At 41.6% G+C, this 14,830-nt stretch overlaps 1 protein-coding gene across 3 annotated transcripts in view; it reads right to left on the reverse strand.

The window, feature by feature from the left end:
- Snx1 (sorting nexin 1) overlaps positions 1 to 14,830 on the reverse strand; it is a 38,151-nt gene that overhangs the window by 18,840 nt on the left and 4,481 nt on the right. For all 3 annotated transcript variants that reach the window (XM_040740362.1, XM_021230364.2, XM_005075519.4), the window contains exon 2: positions 3,236 to 3,347. In XM_040740362.1, the coding sequence (XP_040596296.1) occupies positions 3,236 to 3,347 (112 nt within the window). The remainder of the gene's footprint in view (positions 1 to 3,235; positions 3,348 to 14,830) is intronic.

Below are 14,830 nucleotides of genomic sequence, written 5' to 3' on the forward strand. Positions count from 1 at the left end.
ACACAACAGATTAAGTTAGGAAGTGAAGCATGTACCATTCATTGAAAACCTTTGGGTGAAACTGGGTGTGATAGGTTGTATCTGTAATCTCAGTACTCCAGCAAGGTTCAGAGCTCTGACCTAAAATCTAGCTGCTCAGGAGGCTGAGGCAAGAGGACTGATAATTCAAGATCTGCTTGAGCAATTTAGTGAGACTTTGTCTAAACAAAGAAGCAAACAAAATATGACTAGTGTCCTGTCTAGTTTTTATATCAACTTAAAATAAGAATCATTGCCGGGCGTTGGTGGCGCACGCCTTTAATCCCAGCACTCGAGAGGCAGAGGCAGGCGGATCTCTGTGAGTTTGAAGCCAGCCTGGTCTACAGAGCAAGTTCCAGGACAGGCTCCAAAACAATACAGAGAAACCCGGTCTGGAAAACAAACAAACAGACAAACAAAACAAAACAAACAAAAAAAAGAATCATCTAAGAGAAGGGAGACTCAATTGAAAAATACTTCCATAAGATTAGGGTGCAGACAAGCTTGTAGGATGTTTTCTTAATTAGTGTTTGATGTGGGCCCAGTTCATTATGGGTGAGGTCATCGTAGGCCCATGGTCCTGGGTTCTATAAGAAAGCAGGCTGAGCAAGTTATGAGAAGCAAGTCAGTAAGCAGCACCCTCCATGGCCTCTGCATCAGCTCCTGCCTCCAGTTTCCTGCCCTATATGATAATAGACTGTGACATGGAAGTGTAATCAAAATAAATCCTTTTCTTCTCAAATTGCTTTTGGTTGTGCTGTTTCATCAAAGCAATAGAAAGCCTAATGGGGACCTAACTCAGTGAAATGATATTTGCCTAATATATATGAGGATCTAGGATCAATTTCCAGTATCATGAAAAAAAAATTCCTAAGAAGTTGAAGTAGGGTAACAGAATGATAGGGAATTTAAGGCCATCCTGGGCTGCCTAAAAGGATCCTGTCTCATATGGGCACTGTGTAATCCCAGCTTCATGCTTAGAACTTCAGACTTGGGATGCTGAAGCAGAAGGAGTGCCATGAGTTTGAGGTTAGCTTGGTCCACAGAGTGATGAGGGAGAGGGAGAGAGGGAAGAGAAGGAAGAGGGAGAGGGAAAGAAGGAGGGAGATGGAGAGAAGGGACAGGAAGAGGGAGATTAAGAGAGCCAAAGATACTTTGTCTCAAACAAAACAAAAAAACAAAACCACAAAATACTAAGGCTAGAGCTAGGCCAGCCTGGGCTATACAATAGAATCCTGTCTAGAACCAAACCAAGGGGTGGAAATACAGTTCAGTGGCAGAGAGCTTACTTGAGCATGCTCAAAGACCCTGAACTCACTCCAGAATGAAAAACAGAAAATATCTATGGTTTTCTGGAGTAGTGGTAAAAGCCTTTTGAAAAGCTATGCATTTCCCATTGAAATTACTATGAGGGATGCCCAAGCATGAAAAACATGGGCTTCTTCGCTCTGAAATTACTAATCAGAATATGTTTGAAAAGCCTTTGGGATCTAGAGGGACCAATCAGAGCTGTGGCAACTTTGTAGAAAATAAAATCTGAGCTTCAAAGCGTGCTCAAGTCCTAAACAGCATGTCTCATTGTAGAACATTCCTTTCTACAGTCATTGTATGCTCCTTTCTCAGTAGTGAGGCAGCAAATGACTGTTTATGAAGCTGGTAACAGATGACATAAACCGAAATGACTGTGCTAAGAAAATCTGTAAGATCCACAGATTCATGGAGGAAGCAGTCACTGGGTAACTGTGGCACTAAGATTTCAGGTTGTGTAAGAAAAGATCACATAAATGTCAAAGGCTCAAATACACAGCTTATCTTCTTCTCAATGTACTATGTAATTAAAGAAATCCATTATTTGTATTTTATTATTTCTCTTTAATCCACCCCTCTTCCCCCTATAAATATGACCACCAGAATGCACATTGTTAATGTTCCAGAGACCAAATGGAGTGGAAACTTCTAAATCTTTACATTCTTCAAGCCTCTTTGTCCCTTTGTCAGATGCCCACCAGAGTCCTACTGGGAGAGGTCTCTCAGGATCTTCAGTCTTGTCTCTCCCTTTCCTTACCATTCTTTCCTCTGAGAACCTCATTCACACAGTGATTTCCATTGCCACCTCTAGGAACAGGATCTATATGTGTATCTACAGCTCTTCCTCTCTGGCTTTGCTTTTACAGACAGGGTCTTACTGGAACTTGTAAAGATCCTCCTGCCTTAGCCTCCTGAGCACTGGGATCTCAGGTGTGAGTCACCACAAATGGCCGTACAATTCTCTTTCCCCAGACAGTTCACATCACCTTGGTATTTTCCTTTATATTCAAATTTAAAATTCCAAAATCTAAACAGACTTCCAATTTTTCCTCTAAATCCCGATTCATATAAGATTCATGCGTATCCCACCCCCTCTAGTCTGTCTCTCATGGTTGTAAGAGCTAGGCATGGGGGTCAATGTCTATAACTCTAGCACTTGGGAGGCAGAGACATGATCACAAGTTTGAGGCCAGCAAATTCCAGGTTGGCAAAGGCTACAGAGTAAAATAGTGTCTCAAATTAATTAAGTATGGTCAAAAGTAAAAGCATGTCTCTGTAATCCCAGCCATTTGAGAAGCTGATACAGGAGGATTGAGAGTTCTAGGCCAAGCTACACAGTCTACACATCTCAAATAAAAGTCTAAAACTACTGCAGTTGTGAGCTCCTATGACATGGTCTTTCTTTCTTTCTTTTTTTTAAAGATTTTATTTATTTATTTTTAAGTATAAGGTGCTCTGCCTACATGCCAGAAGAGGGCACCAGATCTCGTTACAGATGGTTGTGAACCACCATATGGTTGCTGGGAATTGAACTCAGGACCTCTGGAAGAGCAGCCAAGTGCTCTTAACCTCTGAGCCATCTCTCCAGCCCCTGATATAGTATTTCTATAATTCCCCTGACCACATTTCTAACATTTAATAATTTAACTCATGTTCTTAAGAAATGGGTTTGTTTGTTTACTTAGGGGTTTTTGTTGTAGTTTTGTTTGGCTTGCTAAGTAGCAAAGATGACCTTGGACTCCTGATCTTCCTGCCTTCATTTTCCAAGAGCGGAGATCATAGACATAGACCTCCATTGTGCCAGGCTTATGCTTTCAAACCTATGCATATGTATGGTGGTTTTAACTTCAATAATTCACAGCTTAATAAAGGTGAATAAACGGTTCCTAAATTCTGAGTCTTTACTTGCCTGCAAAGAGATCCTGTGGCTCTTGGTCTTGCTCCTCATGGATCCCATTTTCTTTGGAACCATTTTTGATAGGAAAAAGGGATGTGGTTTTCTTTGGAGACTGGGGCTGACTCTGAAAATAAAGAGATACTCTGAGTAAAACAGAACCATTAAAAAACAAGCTCAGCCTACCCAGAAAGTGACTGTGGTGTCCCTTTACTCCCACAGGTGTTTAGAGGAGACGGGCTTGCTAGTTAGCCAGCTCAGTAAGTGGCAAATCATTGCTAGAGTTGAGAATGCTGCTGCTCAGGTGACCACGGGGCTAAGTTCACACAATTTAGGGTTAATTTTTAAAACTGTAATCTTGCTGGAATATGATAACCCAAACCATACAACACAGTGTGGATACACACAGGCATTTTTTAAATCTGTCCCAGTGCATTCCTGTTTCTCAGCTGATGACCTTTATTGTTTCAAATGCTGATAGGGCATATTCTAGTGACAAGGACACCACATTGGAATTCAGAATTCACGCTCCAGTCCCAGGCTTTCTTTGTGGTGTTGGCTAAACTTCTAACTGAAGCTTAGACATTCCTAACCCACCTGACAGACATGCAGTTCAGTTTTCTATCTGGAACTCACATGGACAGAAATTTTAGTCACACTCTATGGCAGGCTGAAGAATAAGCCAGTCATGCTTGGCCTAATAGTCACACAGTGAAAACACAGTTGGTCCTTGGCCTTTATTAAAAGCTCAGTGCAGAGTCACAAACAAGGGTAGGGAGGATCCCCAGGCCAGTACCAGAGTGAACAAAGCTGGATTGTGCAGCACACCAACAGAAGGCCAGCTTGTGGTACAGCAGGGCTTTGAAGTCTGATCCTAAGTCCGAGTCAGTTAAAAGATCTGACTGACTACAGGAACTTTCCCTAAAACATTCCCTCAACAAATCTGAGGGCGTTTGTCCCTTGGACAGGCCTTTTTTGACCCAACGGAACAAGGTGAAATGACAGATCTTTTGGGATACTCTCTGAATTTGTTATGCAAATAGCTTCCTCACCATATTGGGTGTTCCCTTCCCAAGACAGAAAATTTTAGCTGCATTTGATTTGTATTAACAGATCATGCTTTTACGGAGGCTGTTCTGTGTTAATGAGGTTCAGTGGTAGATGCTCAGAGACAGCGGTCCCTTCCAATTCTACAGAACAAAACAGAATTACTTCTGAGAAGACAAACAGAATGAAAACAAAATTAGCACTTCCTGCCTTCAAATACTGCTTGGCCACCCTTCCTATACAACCACTTCCTTTCTTCACTCTCACCCGTAAGATCTCGGAAGCCACCTGATTCCCCTTCTCTCCCACTGGCACCAGCCCTCGTCAGACAGAAAACCTGGAGACATTAACGCTCAGGAGGCACTGAGTGCACAGCTGCACCCAGGGGGAAACTAAAGCAAGATGGAAGCCCTATTAGACCTTCCTGAAAGATGGAAGCCCTGTTAGACCTTCCTGAAAGATGGAAGGTTCCCATCAGAACACCTAAGAATCTATCCCTGTGACATGCAGATGCATAAATCCAGCTTTCCACTTCTGGTCTACCATTTGATCCTGGAAGGTTCAAGATTAAGACTGTTCTATGAAATAGCATTAGAACAGCAGTTTGTCCTCTCTGCTAATCAAGTCACAGATCCAGATGAATAAGCTACTTAGTGACTACCAGGGAACTGCCACCTGCTTCTTTTCGTCCTCAGCTAGGTTACAAATACCTGTAAGAATAGAGAACCCCTCCCACAGATTCCCTTGGGGGCCACACACAATCACCCATGGCTGAGCTCTAGGACAATTCAAGATAGTTACCACACTATTTTTTTTTTTTTTTTGGTTTTTCGAGACAGGGTTTCTCTGTGGCTTTGGAGGCTGTCCTGGAACTCACTTGGTAGTCCAGGCTGGTCTCAAACTCACAGAGATCCGCCTGCCTCTGCCTCCCGAGTGCTGGGATTAAAGGCGTGCGCCACCAACGCCCGGCTAGTTACCACACTATTATTCTAGTTTTTATTTGTAGTTCCTTTATAAAAGTATCTTTATATGTACATTTATATATACATTCATAACTATATCTTTTTTTAGGGCTGGGGAGATGGCTCAGTGGGTAAGTGCTTGCCACACTGGCATGAGGACCCAACTTCAGTTCTTCAACACACACTTAAAAAGCCAGGCACAGTTAATCTTACTATGTAACCCAGACTGTCTCCAAACTCACAGCCTTACTCCTGTTGTCTACCAAAAGCTGAGATTATAGGTGCATGCCACAAACCCAGCCAGAGCCATTTTTAAAGAAAAGGAGAGGACATTTCATGGTATCTCTGCAGTGTGTGTGTGTGTGTGTGTGTGTGTGTGTGTGTGTGTGTGGTGGAGGTGTGGAGCACAGAACAAGGTTTCAGCAAGATAGGTCTACAATGACTTGCCATCAAAATACAACCTGCCCAGGCATTATAACAACAGTTTCCATATGCTATGTCTAAAGTTAATAGCTAACTCAAAAATTCTAAGATTGCTTTTATTTTTAATTATGTGTATGAATGTGTGTCTATTGTTGGTATGTGCCTGTGGAGGTCAGAGAAGTCAGATTCCCTGGAACTAGAGTGGCCCCACAAAGGTTCTGGGAACCAAATTCAGGTCCTCTGCAAGAGCAGTGCCTGCCCTTAACCAACATCTCTCCAGTTTTTTTTTTTAAATAAAGTAAATTTATTTATTTTTATGTGCATTGGTGTTTTGCCTGTATGTATGCCTGTGTGAGGTCACCTAAAACTGGAGGTATAAACAGTTGTGAGCCACTATGTGCAGCTGAGAATTGAACCTGGGTCCTCTGGCAGAACAGTCTTAACCACAGAGTTATCTCTCTAGGCCCCCCCCATCCTATTTTTTTTTTTTTTGGGACAGTGTTTCTCTGTAGCTTCTTTGGAGACTGTCCTAGAACTTGCTCTGTAGACCAGGTTGGCTTCGAACTCACAGAGATCTGCCTGCTTCTGCCTCCCGGATTAAAGGTGAATGCCACTACTGCCCAGCTCTAACACTAATGCTTTATATAGCATACTTCTAAGGTTTTTTAGTAAGCAGGCATGGTAACACTGGACAGCAAGTTCAAACCCACACTGAACTACTCAGACTCTGTTTCAAAAACACTCTAGTTCCTTGGTAGTCAGTAAGTTACAGCTACCCATCAGTTCGAAAGAGGAAGCATTTCTAGGCAGTCGATGAAAATAGCATGTCGTAGTAAACAGAGCCAAGGAACTATCCTGCCTATCTCCCCTGTTCTTTTTACATGAAAGCAACATTCTCTTTTGTTAGCAGATAAGAGTTCCTAGCTAGGATATCCAACACCTGTCTACTCCTTTTGGATGTTAATCCTTTTGGATCCACTGATAAGTCTGTCTAAAAGCTCCTGCTTATTACAATAAGAGCATAGTGGGCCAACACTAATCTTAGAGATGTACTAGAAAGATCCTGCAGGAAGAGGGCACTTTTGTTAAAGAGCAAATGGGTAATTTCTAACAATTACCAGTCTCAAACTCTTATGTACAGGCTAAGTGTGCTTTGCTTAGCATAGAAAGCCAGGTGTGGGTCCTCAGAACTGAGACCAGTGAGGACTCAAAACCATTCCAGGATTCCAGGCAGCTTCCCCCGAGTTTGGCAGTTTTTGTTGCTTAACTGTTCTTTGCTCCACATGGGACATAAATATACATTTAAGAGATCTCAACAGAGTCTGTTAAAACCCTCAACTGGGGGCTGGAAAGATGGTTTAGCAGGTAAACGTGACTGCCACTAAGCCTGATGACTTTGCACAGTGAAAGGAGAAACTCACAGAGATCCACTTGTCTCTGTCTCTTGAGTGCTGGGATTCTTTTTTTTTTTTTTTTGAGACAGAGTTTCTCTGTGTAGCTTTGTAGGCTGCCATGGAACTCAATCTGGAGACCAGGCTGGCCTCGAACTCAAAGATCTGCCTGCCTCTACCTCCCGAATGCTGGGATTAAAGGCATGCGCTACCAACGCCTGTCGAGTATTTATTTTTAAAGAGAAAATGAGTATAATTGAGTAAGTTAAGGAACTGTGCAATCACACTGCTTTAGTAAGGCAAGCACAGGGAGGAAGCAGTCTGTCCCAGGAGTCACACCCACACAGCAGGCAGCAGAGTCTTTAAGTTATTCTAGAAGTCCCTAGCATGAAATATTGCTCCCTTTGCCACCGTTACTGTGGAGAAATAAATGAGATAGTATCAATATATTAGTTGCTTACTGACAGTAACAAACTATCACAAATTCAACAGTTTAAGTAGTGCAATTTCATTGTTTTTTTTTTTTTGTTTTTTTGTTTTTTGAGACAGGGTTTCTCTGTGTGTCTTTGAAGGCTGTCCTGGAACTAGCTCTTGTAGACCAGACTTGTCTCGAACTCAGAGATCCACCTACCTCTGCCTCCTGAGTGTGTGTGCCACCAACACCCGGCTTCATTATTCTTTAATCCTATCAAAGTCCATATAGGAAACACCAGGCAAAAATCAAGATGTCAATGGGTGTTCTTTCCTTTCTAAGTTGTTAGAAGACAATTTTAGGAGGTAAATATCTGTAGGTGACTCCTCTCCCAGAATCATGTTTAACAGTTTAACATCTGTACTTGGGAAAATGAGCATTTTGCATTGGTTGGAATCTGGGTACATCTTACTTTACAAACTGGATAAATAAATGGTTAATTTAATTATCTCACAGTATTACCTTCTCTCATAGCTTTAGTGCCCCCAACACACACATCTTGGGCCTAATGAGCCACACAGAATTCAAGGATGGTTTCTGAACTTGGATAGGAACAAAACTACAATTTCAGTTTCCCTAACCTCTGGTCAAAAAACACCACTGTTTTTTTTATCATAAAGGAAGGCATAACTGTAACAACAGTACTTGAGACAATAACTTAAAAGACATTAGGTGTTTTTGTTCTGTTTTGAAGTGCTAGAAATAGAACTCAGAATCTTAGCTGTGCCGGGAAAGCTTGTATTAGTAGTATGTACTGAGTCACAACCCACAGTAGGTATTTCTGTATGGTATAATTGCTACAAATATCATTTGTGCTTATCTTTATTTAAAAATTGTGGTAGTTATGCATATTTCTAGATTTTATTATTTAAATCATCAAAAAGGATATGCTTGTCTTTAATCCCAACACACAGGAGTTCGAGGCCAGCCTGGTGTACAAATCGAGTTCCAGGATAGCCAGACAGAGAAATCCTGTCTCAAAAAAACAAAACAAACAAACAAACAAAAAAGGATATTTTAAGCTAGGTGTGGTGTTTCATGCTTGCACACTCATCATTTGAAGGGCTGTGGCAGGACTGCCCTAAGTTCAAGGCCAACATGAGCTGTATAGTTAGATCCTGTTTCAAAAAAACAAACAAAGCCAGGCAGTGGTGGCGCACACCTTTAATCCCAGCAGAGGCAGGCGGATCTTTGTGAGTTCGAGGCTGGGCTGGACTGACAGCCTCCAAAACAATACAGAGAAACCCTGTCTCGTAAAACCAAAAAAAAAAAAAAAAAAAAAAAAAAAAAAAAGACTTCTGAGGTAGAGTACAAGATCAAATGAAAGGGAAAGGGTATCCTGCAGGGATGGAGAAAAGGAACTGAAGCTCACCATTTTGCTAGTTAAGGGAGATCACGCAAGGCCCCTGGAGATCTGAGTAAAGAGGCCTGCTGACTGTGACCAGCTAAAACAGAGCTGCAGACATGGCTCCACTCCCTGCTCTGATTCCTTTTCCTCACTTCTGGGTGGGGAAAACTCCAGGACCATGAGAACACTAAAGGGTGGATTAGCTCCACCATGGAAAAGGCAAACTCAGACCAATCTGTCCTGAAGCCCTGCTGGCCGCCTGACTCAGCAAAGCCTGAGGCAGAAACAGCTGAGCAACAGGCCTTTTCTGGAGATGCAATACGTGTGGCTACTCTCTCTGCAGCAGCTACCCATGACCCATTCATGCCAAAAAGTTACTTTAGAGTGCTGAGAAATTAAAGTGTTGTTTTTCCTCTTTCCACTCCCAACCGTTACCAACTGCCAATGGCCAAGTCATCAGAGCCAACTGACACCGAGTAAGGAGAAAGGCAGGCTCTTTCAGAAACCAGAAGTCTGGCAGCAATTTTACATAGAATTTAGTTGTGTGTGTGTGTGTTTTTTTCCTGAGACAGGTTTTTCTTTGTAACAGCCCTGCTTGTCCTGGAACTCAGTCTGTAGACCAGGCCAGCCTCGAACTCAGACATGTTTGCCTTTGCCTCCCTAATACATGTACTACCACAGCCCGGCATAGCTTGGGCTCTTATCAGTCATTTTGATAAGTCTTCTCTCTCTCCCCACAAGTACTTTCTAAGTACTTCTTCTATAATGCTGAAAATTAGGTAAACTGACAGGACAATTTAATGACATATAAATTCTTTTTATTTTTAGTTTTCCAGACAGGGTTTCTCTATGTAGCCCTGGCTGTTCTGGCTCTGTAGACCAGGCTGGCCTCAAGATCTACCTGCCTCCTCCCAAGTGCTGGAACTAAAAACTTGGGTCACCATGCCTGACCTTCAACTTCTGAACTTCAAATCAGATCTAACCATATAGTTTGAAGCAATGTGTCTGTACAAGATTCTACACCCTAAAAGAAACTTCTCTTTTTGGTTTCTGAGATAGGGTCTTGCATAGCCCTGCTGGCCTTGAAGTTCTTACCCTCCTGTCTCTTCCCCGGGAGTAAACCAGCTTTAAAAAGAAACTTACCTGTAACTATTTACTATTATGATTTCCAATCGACTAGACTGTTAACTAAACAAAACAATACACCTTTGTTTAAAAACACATATTACAGGGTGTGGTACTAACCTAGTCTCAGCACTAGAGAGGCAGTCATGCAGAGCTCTGAGAGTTAGAAGCTAGCCTGGTTTGTGTAGCAGTGGCAGGGCTAGGATCCTCGAATAAAAGGATTAAGTATCAGAAATCCTGTTAAAACTAGAGAAGAGGGTTGGGGGTATGGATCAGTGAATAAAAGCACCAGCACACAAACCTCAAAGACCCAAGTCAGATCATCCCCTGAAGCCACAGGGTGAAAGGAAGGAACTGACTAGAAAGTTGTCCTCTGATCACCCCCACACCACCATCATCATTTTTAAAAAAAGGCCAGGGTAGCCAGGCGGTGGTGGCGCACGCCTTTAATCCCAGCACTTGGGAGGCAGAGGCAGGTGGATCTCTGTTGAGTTCGAGGCTGGGCTGGACCAACAGCCTTTAAAACAATACAGAGAAACCCTGTCTGGTAAAACCAAAAAAAAAAAAAAAAAAAAAAAAAAAAGGCCAGGGTAGGGCTTATGTCAAGAAATCTACCGAAGGGCTGGAGGGATGACTCAGTTGGTAAAGTGTCTACTACTTAAACATGAGGACCCAAGTTCAATCCCCAGCACCCATATAAAAGCCAGGCATGACATGAACCTTCCACCACACACATACAAGCAGATTCACTGAGACATACAAACACACTGAAAATAAATAACTCCTTAAAAAAAAGAAATTACTGAAGGAAGATAAGGAGATAAGCTACCTTCCATGAGAACATAAAGACCTGAGTTCTATGCCCAGTTTCCCCCTAAAAAGCTAGACATAGTGGTACTCTGATATTCCTAGAGCTGGGCATAGAGGCAGGTAGATTCTTAGGGTTACTACTAGTCTAATAAGGAAGTCCCATGTCTCAATGAGAAACTTTTTTTTTTCTTTTCAAGATTTGTTTATTTTTTTTATGTACATTGGGGTTTTGCTTTCATGAGGATGCTAGATCCCGTGGAACTGGAGTTACAGACAGTTGTGACCTGCCATGTGGATGCTGGGAATTGAACTGGGGTCCTTTGGAAGAGCAGTCAGTGCTCCTAACCACTGAACACCTTTCCAGCCACGAGAAATTGTGTTTAACACAAGACAGCTCCTGAGAAACAATGCCTGATGACAACTCTGGCTTCACATGCACAGGCACACGTGTGCATGCATACACATGCATCCCTCCACCACATGAACTTAAACTTATATACTCACAAATTCATTGAAGACAGGCTAAACCTTTGGGAACATCCATTATGCACATTTCACAGAATATGCAATTAAAATCCTGACCAAGTAAATCGTCAATTTTCTCATTGTTTTAAAAATGAAATTACCCCATTGTGTCCAGGCTGAATGAAGTTATTTTACATGCACTCAAGGTTGAAAATAGATGCAGTGGGATTGTAACATGGTATAAGCACAGAGGTTCTTCCAAAACAAAAAAATAAAAAATGCAGCTGCTATATGACCCAGCAATCCCATTACTAGGAATAGATCTAAAGTAACTAAAAGAGGATCTTTATGTTTGCACACTCTTGTTCACAAGCACATTTCCTAATAGCCAAAATGTAAACACAACCCAAGTGTCTAATGGCATATGAAAGGATGGAAAGAAAAAATACATAATGGAATATTATTCACCCTTAAGATGAAGTCTTGATACATGCCACAGCATGGGTAAACCTTGAGGATATTATACCTAGCAAAAAAAAAAAGCCTGCACAAAAAGACACATACTGCTGAGCACAGTGATGCATGCCTGTAATCCCAGAACTAAGGAGGTCACAGCAGGCAGATGTGAGACTGAGGGCACCCTGGACTTCAAAGACCCTGTCTCCAAACAAGAAAACAAACCAAACTTCTTTTTTTTTTTTTTTTTGGTTTTTCAAGGCAGGGGTTCTCTGTGGCTTTGGAGGCTGTCCTGGAACTAGCTCTTGTAGACCAGGCTGGTCTCGAACTCACAGAGATCTGCCTGCCTCTGCCTCCAGAGTGCTGTGATTAAAGGCATCTGCCACCAACAACAGTTCAAACCCAACTTCTAGGATTACACTTATATGAGGCATCTACAATAGTCAAATTCAGAGGTGGAGGCAGGAGGATCAGAAGTTCAAGGTCATCTCAGCTACAGAACAAGAGGTCAGTTTGGGCTACTACGTGGGACCTTGCCAAAAAAAAAAGTAGCCACCAAGTCCATGAAAACTTTGATAGAGTTACGCATGACTGTAGTCTGTTACTGGGGAGGCTGAAGCAGAAGAATCAACCTGGTAAGATGAGCCTACAAGTTTGAGAGTAGCCAGAGTAACACAGTGAGACCTTGCCTCAACAAAACAGTCTTACACATGTTAGAAGAATGCTCACAGAAATAAGACTAGACATGAAGGGGAGTGGGTATTGTTGGATAGCTACAGAATTTCAGATTTGCCCAATGAAACCATTAAGACCGCCGGGTGGCATCGGCGGTGGTACACGCCTTTAATCCCAGCACTTGGGAGGCAGACACAGGCAGTTCTCTGGGAGTTTGAGGTCAGCCTGGTCTACAGATCAAGTTCCAGGACAGCCTCCAAAGCCACAGAGAAACCCTGTCTCCAAAAACCAAAAGAAAACATGAAGATCTGTTTTGCAGCTAAGTGAATATACTTAACCCAAATTAAAAATATGATAAACTTTATTAGCTTTTACTACAATCTTCGTTAAACATATAACACCACCCCAGGATGCATGCTGTATTAATCAGATTTAGGGCTGGATTCTAAGAAGTCCATGTCCTTTTCTGTTTAAATGTTAATTCTGTCAATCAGGAGGAGCCACTGCTATCCAAGAGCTGTTTTTTTAATTAAAAACATTAAATTACATTCATTTGTGTGTGTGTGTGTGTGTTTTCGTGTGCACAAATGTGCACACATACACAGGCATGCATACAGCCCATATGTGGAGGAAGTCAGAGGACAACTTTCAGGAGTCAGCTCCCTCCTTGGTGACAAGGATCAAAGCCAGGTTGTCAGGGTTGGCAGCAAGCAGCTTTATCTTGCTGGTCTACTCTCTAAGGTTTTTAAACATCAAAAAAGGTAATTTATATTCTCTCACTAACCTTAAATACCTGAAGGTATCTATAAATAAGTCTTACTGCTTTTGTTTTAAGATAGGGTCTGCTATGTAGCATAGTCTGGCCTTGAACTTATGACTTCTTGCCTCAGCCTCCCAAGGTCTGGGACTACAGGCTTGTAGGTAGCGGGGTTTTTGTTTTTTTTTTTTTTTTTTGGTTTTTCGAGGCAGGGTTTCTCTGCAGCTTTGGAGGCTGTCCTGCAACTAGCTATTGTAGACCAGGCTGGTCTCGAACTCACAGAGATCCGCCTGCCTCTGCCTCCCGAGTGCTGGGATTAAAGGCGTGCGCCACCAACGCCCGGCATAGGTAGTGTTTTCATGTGGCTGTGTAATATTAGACTAATCAAAGACAAATTATTCAATATATGACTTTTCTAGTTCCTTGCATTCCTTCTGTATCCCATGTTATTTTATCATACCTTCTTCTAATCAAAAGCGTTTAGCTTACAAAAAAGAGTGAGAAAAAAATTTCCTAATTGGCTTGACATATTGCAAAATAAAATTTTCAGCTTTGGCCAAAATCCGAGCCAATGATTTAATTTCTTGGTATTTTCTTCCTTCTCAGCATAAGAAAAGTCACCATAGTTCTCTTTTTATTTGGAAGAGAACTTTATTGATACTGAAGAGAAGAGCAGGTAGGACTTGGGAGGACAAAGGGATCTGCTTCTGTGAAGCCCTGTACTGACAGTAAGTCATGTGAGGCCTAAAAACCTGCATGCCATTTTACATCTTTGAACACAATGTCAAGAACTTAGAAATGTCAATGGATCTAATTCAGTCCCCTATTTTACTGATAGAGAAATGCTATTTTAGAAGAAAGTGTCAACTAAATCATTATCTTGATTCAAGTCCACCATCAAATATTTGGATACAGTTTCAGACATTTTATTAATGACTTCAGATTTGTTTTCATGATTATTTTGATTTCATGCTCTCTTACTCAAAATGAATGGCTTATATATTTTGAGATGTACCTCATGAGCCTATCTTCTGATTACAAATCACATTTTTATTACCGTAGTGACATGGCTTCCTAGCTGTAGAAGAGAGCAGATGGGATGATTAACAACTGCAGCTGTCCAGAAAATGACATGCATGCCATGAATTAGTTTTAAATGTTACATGCTTTAGCTTCCCAACTATTTAATGCCTATTTCTTTGCCTCTAAAATGTTAACAAATCACAAAAGGAAGATTAACTTGGCTGGGGATATAGCTAAATGGTAGAATGCTTAAGTGGAATGCTTGAGACCCCGGGTTCAAGCCTCTTATCTCCTCTCTCCCTCTCCCTCTTTCTCTCCCTGTCCCTGTCCCCCCCCCTCACAAACACACATATACACACACACACTTAAAACAATAGGAAGCCATTGAAGTCATAAAGTGCCTACTCAAATGACTTTAGCTAATCAAATCAATCTTGTTAGTTAGATTTGATTGTGATAAACTATTAACCACTTTAAGATTAACTAATTTATTATTAGTTTTGTGGGAGTTTTGATTCAAATGGTCATCAACTAATATAGCCCAAGCTCTCTAAAAACAGTTAAAGTTCTTTAAATATTTATTGTGTAGAAACAAATTTCGCATCCTAACTTAACCCTCATCATAACAGTAGTAAACCAGCACCCTCCTGTTGACA

This window comes from Mesocricetus auratus, unplaced genomic scaffold (assembly GCF_017639785.1).
Source record: "Mesocricetus auratus isolate SY011 unplaced genomic scaffold, BCM_Maur_2.0 Super-Scaffold_100691, whole genome shotgun sequence".
In the NCBI taxonomy this organism is placed as follows: Eukaryota; Metazoa; Chordata; class Mammalia; order Rodentia; family Cricetidae; genus Mesocricetus; species Mesocricetus auratus.